Source organism: Galeopterus variegatus, unplaced genomic scaffold, assembly GCF_000696425.1.
Source record: "Galeopterus variegatus unplaced genomic scaffold, G_variegatus-3.0.2 Scaffold9445, whole genome shotgun sequence".
In the NCBI taxonomy this organism is placed as follows: domain Eukaryota; kingdom Metazoa; phylum Chordata; class Mammalia; order Dermoptera; family Cynocephalidae; genus Galeopterus; species Galeopterus variegatus.
Genome location: NW_007735556.1, coordinates 28,054 through 37,724, shown reverse-complemented (window position 1 = coordinate 37,724; position 9,671 = coordinate 28,054). Strand labels below are relative to the sequence as shown.

General features: G+C 41.2%; 1 protein-coding gene across 1 annotated transcript in view; it reads right to left on the bottom strand.

The window, feature by feature from the left end:
* Positions 1-1,479: 1,479 nt before the first annotated feature.
* The window catches only part of LOC103609298 (activating molecule in BECN1-regulated autophagy protein 1-like), a gene marked incomplete at its 3' end in the record, with an annotated part of 19,334 nt that continues 11,142 nt past the window's right edge, over positions 1,480-9,671 (bottom strand). The window contains exons 4-5 of the mRNA XM_008593645.1: positions 2,007-2,087; positions 1,480-1,580 (exon numbers count right to left, since the gene is read on the bottom strand). Coding sequence (XP_008591867.1) covers positions 1,480-1,580; positions 2,007-2,087 — 182 coding nt within the window. The remainder of the gene's footprint in view (positions 1,581-2,006; positions 2,088-9,671) is intronic.

Below are 9,671 nucleotides of genomic sequence, written 5' to 3'. Positions count from 1 at the left end.
CAAAGGTATCCATAGTGAAATTAGGCCATTTAGGGTCATACCACTGGGCATAAGGAATAGGTAATGGGGGTAAAGAATTATGGAAGCAAGGAGGGAAAAAACAACATGCAGCTGTTCCAAGAAAGCTAAACACCAAGAAAGCAGATTTGCTGGCAGTAGAGGAGCAGGAGGTGCTGTGTGGGGTGGTGAAGGCAGACATCTGGAACAAAGAAGGGTGGAGAAGAGCTCTGTAGTATTATCTGGCAGCAAGTGATTATCCACCAGTGAGGAGCTTCCACATGCCTTCAGCCAAGCCACAGAAGTGCCAGACAAGGAGAGGCCCAAGGCCATAGGGTCTGTTTAATAACTAGGGCCAGAGCCCTTCTCAAAGGAGGCTGTCAGGGGACCATGGTGTAGTCTGCTCCCTGCCAGGTCAGGGTCTACAAAGTCCTAGTGTCCGGCAGAGAAACCACTGAGGTTTCTAGATTTCTAGACCTTGGTGTTAGGTCAAGGATACTGATTAGGGGAAGCCAGATCCTATGGCCTGCCAGCTGTCCCAGAAGCTTGTTTAGAAATCATTAAAATAAAGCTTGCAACATTCTCCCAGCCTGACCATGCCTCTGCCTCAACAGATCCCCCTCACCTTTAACCACCACATTGCCAAGATTTTCCAAAACAGAATGTCACTTAAAATTTTTTAATAAAGATGCTTATTAATTAAAGATACATCTAAATGTTGCTTGATTTTTATATCTTTTATGCCTTTGCATACATAAATTTACAAGTTGGCAGTGAAAGGTGGGGGGGAGTGTGATGGCAAAAACAACCTTTGCCACAAAAAAAAAAAAATTCTGCTTTATTTCCTTTTCTAGCGACTGCCCAGAAGCAGCAGCACACACCATGTCTCAGAGCTTGGTCACATCATGCCTCAGAGCCCCAAAACACTGGTCACTAAGCTATCCAGCCATTGTAAACCTGCCTCAGTGGGGCTTGCCCAGCCCATTTTCTGTTCCGTGGAGATTTGTGAGCCAGCTCCATGGGTCCCTCCCCCTCCTCCTTCCTCCAAAGATTCCACTGTGCCTGGAAATTCCAAGTGCTGGCAATAGCAAAGAGTTGGAGAGGTGCGCATTAAGCTCCTAATTAAATCACAGGATCTGGCTCATAAGTATCTCACCAACCAAAACATTAACAAGATAAGACACCTTTATCATTCAATTAAAAGCATAGCCAGAATTTAATGGCTGGATTAAGAAATAAATTGTTTAAAAAATAATTTAAAAAATAAATAAAGATCTGAAGGAAGTAGGAGTGGGCAAGAAAAACAGTTTTCCTCAACCCTGCCATTTCCTGTCTAGAAGTAAGGAATTGAGTGCTGGACCCAAAACGGAGTTTTCAGCCAGATGCCAAGACACCATCACATCCACTTGGTAAACAAGGGAGAAGCTTTGTCTGGCTCTCTGCACCTTTACATTTTCAAAATCCAAAGAAACATTTCCTTACCTGCCAAGACCCTGTTAACAGAAGAGTGAGTAGCCAAACCAGGCTGTCCACGTTCATGAAAAATCCCAGCATAAGGCAAGTACTCAGGCAGCAAAAAACGCCTACAAGAAGGAATCACGTGTGAAAAGCCAACTAAACACTACCATAAAACAAAGGACATACTACTTACCCTCAAAAATCTAGACTAAGGGACCCAATGAACGTAAGGAATCCATAGAAGCCCAGAAAGAAGTAAAAACTCTCAGGATTTGTCCTTTGACAGATATGTATTTCCTTCCTACCCTTCCTTCTAAAGTCAAGTTCCCCAAGGTGTCTATTCTTGAACAGGATGCTCCCAATGCCACCTTTTTATCTCTTTTCATTCTGACTAATCACTTCCTGTTAAGTCTTTAGGTGGCAGGACTAGACTGTAAACTCACTAGGAAATAATTCCAGATATGGACAATCCAAAGACCAGAAAGTAGGTTAAAAACTAAGTCCTAGGCTCTCATAAAGGCTCCCCCGATTGCTGACAACCCAGTTCTTACCTCGGGACAAAGCGTCCAAGTGAAGGTGCAGACATCCGGGCATTGCGTGGAGCTCGGTGCCTGGATCTGTCACCATTGTCCCTGGAGAAAACAAAAAGACTATACATAAGCGAGACACTAAGGCAGAATCACCCTCCAGCCCAAAAGACAAGCACGCCCCAAACTAAATTCTACAGTAAGGAGAGGACCTCACAGAAATGAATCATCTGGTTGCTCATTAATTTGGGTGGTACATTAATAAAACGCATTTCTGAAGTACCTCAACTAAAATATTTACAAGCATTCACCAGCAATTCCGGGAGGAGGAGAATGATTTTTTTTTTTTTTTCTTGAATAACGTGGTCTCTGAACCCTGTAGCATCTGAAATTAAAGCCAAGTTTAGATCCTGAGATCTGAAATGGATGTATATAAACTTCTTTTTCTAAACTAAAGAAAATTTGGCTTTTGGGGATCTTGAAGGAAGAAAAATCTCCCCATCAATTTCTTTTGACAAAAGGTTATCTTCAAATGAATCTGTTTAGATCCTCTGTATGGAAAAAAATCAGTGATATGTGAAATTAAAATAAAAAAAAAAACAAGAAAAAGACAAGTCAATTCCTACTTTTAGAGACTTAAAAATTGACAATGATGAAGAATATTAGAAAATGCAATCCTAAGCCAGGTCATTTGAGTAAAAAGAAAAAAGTATAGGTGTTTTCTTTATGGACTATTAAAGCAATAGTAATAACTTCCATTTATTACATGTCTACTAAATTTCAACACAAAGGTTATTAACATGTTATCCCATTTAATCCTTCTAGCTATCCCACGAGGTATTATTAGTTCTGTTTTACAGATAAGAAAAATAAAGATCAGAGAGGCAAACATTCAAGGTCACACAGCTAGTAAATGGCTGAGGTAGGATTCAAGGAAGATCTGACTTTGAAGCCCCAGGTCTTTCCACTACATTTCACTGCTTCCTACAAGCCACTTCACGTGGCTTAGTTTCCAATGCACCAAAGGAACAATAAACCAAAGGGCACTGGCTGGACAGAGCAGTTAATTAGCTGCTTAACCAACTCCACAAAATAAATGAACTTCTAAGAGCTTGATTTGGGACATTTTCTGAATTCTCCCTTTGGATTATCTTCAAATCAATGAGATAATCTTCAAACTGGCCCCAGAACCAAAGATAAGGCAACACTTTAGCTTTTAAGTGGACCACTGGGAGCTTCACAAGCGAGCAACAAAAGCCTATGAAGGTTTTACATTTCAGTAGAATTGGTTGCTGAGCATTGAGACAAATCAATACCAGGGATATTGGATGCTGATACATTAAAAGTCAGAACTTGGGTTTTTATTTTCCCAAAAGAGAAGGCACACCATTGTTTTCCTTAACATATCATATTCCTTTGACTTCAAACTCTGTAGATGGAAGTAGGGGGCAAGGAGAGAAACTATATGGAAAGCAAAAATGGGATTAAAAAGAACAGTAAGATCAGAAGTTCCTGACCAGTAGACAGCAGTTACCAAAAAGCCCCCAAAGTATTATACATATACACAAAGGAGTAGCTAAATATCAAACAAATAAGATAGCTCCCAAATTAAGAATACTATTATTTTTCAAATATATGTAGATTCCAGTTGTGATCAAAGTACCAATTCATTTAAAAGTACAACTGAATTTATGACAGCTTTTCACTATTGCATATTTTAATTATCAATGGGCATTAAAAGTACAATTAATTACCATGAGAGGAGTTGGAAAATATTTTGAAGTTAAAAAGAGTCCTAAAGGGGCCGGCCCGGTGGCGCACTGCTACAGTGCGCCGCTTGGGAGCGCAGTGGCGCCTCCCGCCGAGGGTTCGGATCCCACATACAGACCGGTTCCTGCTCACTGGCTGAGCGAGGTGCAGGCGCAACGCCAAGGGTTGTGATCCGTTGCCGGACATGAAAAAAGACAAAAAGGAAAAAAAAAAAAAAGAGTCCTAAAGGAAAATAAAAAGGGGGGCCCTTAAGCCTCAAAAAGACTGAAAACTAAGCTAGAAAGAAGCATCATGGGGCAAACCCAATTACTTTATTTTATAGCTATGAGAGAGAGCTGGACTTCTCAGAATCATATTGTGGAGCTAACAATTTGCTTTTGCAAGGTCCAAAGATCCACTTCCTTCTGGACAACAAACAATGCTCTATTTGGTGTTAACAGAGATGAAGAGCAGGGAAGGAGAAGCCAGTGCAACAGATAGTAATGATCAGTTGCTAATGCCCAAAAACAACACAGAATTTGGTGAAAGGACAAAAGAAGACAACACAGAAAAATAAACACCAGGGCTGCGGAAAAATGTGGACATGTACAACATATACTACTAGCATCTTTTTGTTATTATTGAAACCTAAAAACAATCAACTTCTTTTTGATTCAGTTTCTCCCTCCATTTTAAGAAAATGGAAGGGAGTTAAGATGGTAAATTTTACGCTATGTATATAACACAATAAAAAAAAAAAAAAAACGGAAGAAAGAGGAGGGAGGAGAGACTGAAATATGGCCAAAGATAATGGCTTTACAGTGTTTAGAGATTACTGGAGGGTATATAAAGGAAAATAAGAATGAGAGCAACTAACTCAGATACAAGTAAAGTCTCAGACTGAAGCCTACATTAGGCATTATAAAAGAAGCAGGATAGGGCTGGCCCGTGGCTCACTTGGGAGAGTATGGTGCTGATAACACCAAGGCCACGGGTTCAGATCCCATATAGGGATGGCCCGTTTGCTCACTGGCTGAGCATGGTGCTGACAACACCAAGTCAAGGGTTAAGGTCCCCTTACCAGTCATCTTTTAAAAAAAATTTTTAAAAAAAAAGAGGCAGTATATTAAGTAAGTGGAGATGTACATGCTAGTCCTTGGCTTATTTAACATCTTGGTTAAGAATGGGGAAGAAGGAGCTAAATGGCATCATAATAAAATGTGGAGAAAACTTCAAACTGGAAGTGCTGAGAACTCTAGCAAAGAAATAGAAATGACAGGAAAGGACTCAGATGATTAGAAAAATGTGAAATGAGATGGTGCCTACAGGAGAAAAACAACAAAGATCTTTAGGAGGAAATAACCTATAACAAAAACAGCTCAAATATTTACTGACCAGGAAAAGCCTTGAAAAAAAGAATGGGTAACATGGCAAAAGTCAGAATGCCCAGTCAAAAGACAAGCTAGACAAGAAGAGGAAAAAGGCCCTCAGTTTTAGTACTGGCACACAAAAATTCCAGACCAAGGCCCAGCTCCGAATAAACTAAAGGTGGAAAAATGACTCTTTAGATTCTACAGTCTAGAAAGAAGGGAAGATTCAGAGACAAGGAGTTGAGATGGGGAATAAACCTCAATGTGTAGGACACTTGGGGGGAGAAATGAAATCAGGGGAGAGGGATAATGGTAAGAGTTCCAAGAAGAGAGCACAGGAAGTAAAAGTACTTAAAATAATGGTGTATTTAGAAAACTACAGAGAATCTGGCATTCACTTCAGTACAGACACAAGGCCAACATAAAGCAAGGCTCCACAAGATGGAAGGAAGCAAAATTAGTCAGGTAGAGACGGAAGATGAGTGGACTGGAAGATGTCTGCCAGATGAACAGTGGGAGAAGGGCAGACCCAGAGAGAGTTTACCTGAGGAATAGTGGAGTTACTAAATACTAGGGTCTAACGTAACACAGCAACATCCTTTCCAAAGTGGGGACTTAAAAAAAAAGAAAAAATTGATGAACAGAGTAGACAAATATGCTGGTATTGCTCCTCCAACACAAGGAATATTTTTCAGGGAAACACCACAAAAATCCTCATTAATTTCAACAGCCAGAGACTGCCTTAAAGCCAGCAGGATAGAAGCTGGCTGGGTTATTAATGGCTTTCCCAGTTGTTGAACTCTATGCATCTCTGATTAACTCTCAGAGGGGCATTTGGGAAGGAGAAGGAAAAAGATAATATTTTCTTGTAAAAGACTTTACAAGAAAAAAACACCCTTCAAACAATCAAGCATCCAGGACAAGTGCTGAATATAAGAAGATGCATCTCCAAAACAGGGAGGAACACAGCAGCAACTCTTTTCCTAAATATCCAGTATTAATTGCTTCAGGGAGAGGCTATAATTTAAAGGAATGATAAATATACCTACAGACTGCTGTCTGAGTCCTGATCAGATAGTCAAGTTGTCATTGCTCCTCAGTGACAAACGGCTCTGACTTGGGCCTTTATAAATGAAGCTCTTGCAGCAAAAAGCTAAAGAGGCCACTGTCCTCTTGACAGAACACAGGTGACTCTGCTGAAGATCAGAGTATTTTAAAACACTTATTTCCCTATGCTCCTCTTTTCTACTCAATCTCCAGACAACAGAAGGTCTAGTTAGTGTTCCCGTCCCTGGATGGCACAGTGATCTTGGTCAAGTCCTTTCCTTACTCGCCACTGTTAGTTAGAAACTCAGGCTCCAGTCTCTACTTCTTTTTTTTTTTTAAAGATGACCGGTAAGAGGATCTTAACCCTTGACTTGGTGTTGTCAGCACCACGCTCAGCCAGTGAGCAAACTAGCCATCCCTATATGGGATCCGAACCCCGGGCCTTGGTGTTATCAGCACCGCACTCTCCCGAGTGAGCCACGGGCCGGCCCCCAGTCTCTACTTCTAAGGACTGTGCATATACGCAAGAGCTTAGGTTTCTAGAAAGAATGCACAGTCCCAGTTGATATCATTCACAGGGGATATCAAATAGCACAGGTCTCCTGGAAATGCAGAGCCTTAATTTTTCTCTGAGGAATAGTAATATAAGAAATAATTACCATTTACAAATTCCTCTCCTTCCCTATTCTACCTTTTAATTTCATCTGCCTACATTGTGCAAATCCATGTTTCTATTGTGCATTTTATGTTAAAAAATAAACATATAAATCTAAGTGGTTGGGCCGGCCCAGTGGCTCACTCGGGAGAGTGCGGTGCTGATAACACCAAGGCCACGGGTTCGGATCCCATATAGGGATGGCCGGTTCGCTCACTGGCTGGGCGTGGTGCTGACAACACCAAGTCGAGGGTTAAGATCCCCTTACCGGTCATCTTTTAAAAAAAACAAAAATAAATAAATAAATAAATCTAAGTGGTTATGTCTTACTCCTCCCACCCCTGGTGTTTAATTCTTTCCCTCTGTATTGTCCCATTCTAAGCCCAGGCACAATCCGGACATACTCCATTTTCTTTCTCTTCTTCTGCATTCCCCATAATAAATATTCAAGTGTATTTTATTTGCCCAGAAAAAGTCTAAATTCTAAAGCTGCCAAGCAATATTGTACATTTCTAAGCAACAGGTCAAAATCCTCAGTAAAGAGCTAGAATTCAGGGCCGGCCCGGTGGCGCACTGCTGCAGTGCGCCGCTTGGGAAGTGTGGTGACACTGAGGGTTGCAGTCCGTTGCCGGACATGAAAAAAGACAAAAAGGAAAAAAAAAAAGAGCTAGAATTCAGGTACATATATATTTTACAAATATATTGGTGCTTGACACATACCTATGCCTAATCCTCAGGACGTCTCCTCACTTTTCTGAGACTTTTCATTATTCTATCTCTGCCAAGTACAAAGGAAATTTTTCGAAGGTTGTTAACTCCAATAAAGATCTAAGAACACTAGGTTTAAAAGAAACTTCAGAGATTATCTAATCTCATTTTATGGATCAGACATTGAGGCCTAGGGTGAGAAAAGGACTTGCTAAAGATCAGATGACAAATCACAGGCTCAGCCAAGACTAGAACCCAGGGCTATTCCCTAGACAATAGTTGTCAGGCTGTGGGAGCCAGCAGTCATTGACAAGTGATTCTAATTCCAATCACTGCTGTTCAAGGAGTCACTTGCTGATTTATAAACTAAAAATTTGTTCCAGTAAGAGTAAAAAGTACTTGGGTAGCATTTTATTTGGAGAAGTAGGAATTGAGATGGCTGTGCTCTAAGGCACATTTCCCCAAGAACATTCATAAACAGGCCCCACTCTTAGAAAATACCAAGGCCTAGGGCCAAGCCCGTGGCGCACTCGGGAGAGTGCAGCGCTGGGAGCGCAGCAGCGCTCCCACCGCGGGTTCGGATCCTATATAGGGATGACCAGTGCGCTCACAGCGCTCACTGGCTGAGCGCGGTGCGGCCGGTCTCAAAAAGGACAAAAAAAAAAAAAAAAGAAAATACCAAGGCCTCTTACGTCCAATATTTAAAATTCAGCCCTCAAACAGCCTCGCCTGTACTATGTCCATAGCTTTCTAACTGGTTCTCCTGCATCGTACACCTGCCACTTTAGGTCACCTTAACCAATGCTGTCAGTAAGCCACCTAAAATATATATTGAAAAAATGGCTGCCCCCAGATAAAAATAAAGTCCAATCTTCTCAGCCAGGCATTCCAAGCCTTCCTCAGTTCAAGGCTTTCTGATGTCTCTCTCATATCACAGAAACTCCATAGCTCTAGCCATGGATTTATTCAGGGTCCCTGAATAAAAACTATAAATCTCCTATCTCTGGTCTTTTGCTTAAGCTATTCCCTTTATCTAGAATCTCCTTCTCTACACCCATCCTCCATATCATCTATTCTCACGTCTCTCCAAATACTCTCTCCCTTCATACAATGCTGTTCTAATACTTCAGTGGTAACTTATTACAGTCTATCTTTTTACAGACTTACATAAAAATCTGTTCATGTTATTCCATAGCTTAAAACACTTCAGTGACTCCCTCTCACCTATAGGATAAAGTTCACTTCCCCTACAAGGCACAAAAGATTCTCTAAGATCAAGTGCCACTTTAACTCTTGGCACTCATCCCCTAATACATATCTTGGACTTTACAGTCTAGTCGCATCTATCAACAAGGCAATTCCCCAAATATTCCATGCTATTTCATGTTTCTATGACTATGCAATTGCTTGCCTTTCTCAGGTACACCTACAGAAAGACCCTATTTTAAGGCTTACCCTTTTATAAGCCCACCTTGTAAAAACATCAACTACCACAAAAACCAAGTAAAATGATTTAAAACCCTCTGATAATTAGGAAGGAAATAGTTTTTATCTCATCCCACTTTAAGAACTAATTCTGTTTAATACCACCATTCAACAAATGTAGATGGTTGGCTGATTCCTGACTGCTTTAGCAGGTTTCATTTAGTATGTAAGGAAAATAACAAATTTACAGTGTTTCCTCAGACCAGGTTTTTCTTGTATTTCTAATATTAAAGAGTCTGTGATTTCTAAGTGAAAGGAAAAGACAAAGGCAACTCCATTTCAAAACGAAGCAGACTACACACCCCTTTGAAGATTTCAGAAGCCAAAAAACATCCTTCCCTTTCTTGGCTACAAGTTATGAATTTATTATTATAAACTAGTCACTGACTACAACAGAAGCCCCGGACATCTGGGGCTCAGAAGAGAGAGCAGGAGCTGGGCCGGCCCGGTGGCGCACTGGAGAGTGCGCTGCTTGGGAGTGCGGTGGCGCTCCCGCCGAGGGTTTGGATCCCATGTGGAGATCGGTTCCACTCACTGGCTGAGCGCGGTGCGGGCGCAACACCGAGGGTTGAGATCCTGTTGCCGGTCCCCGGTACGGGCATGACACCGAGGGTTGCGATCCCGTTACCGGTCAGTAAAAAAGACAAAAAGGAAAAAATAAATAAATAAATAAAT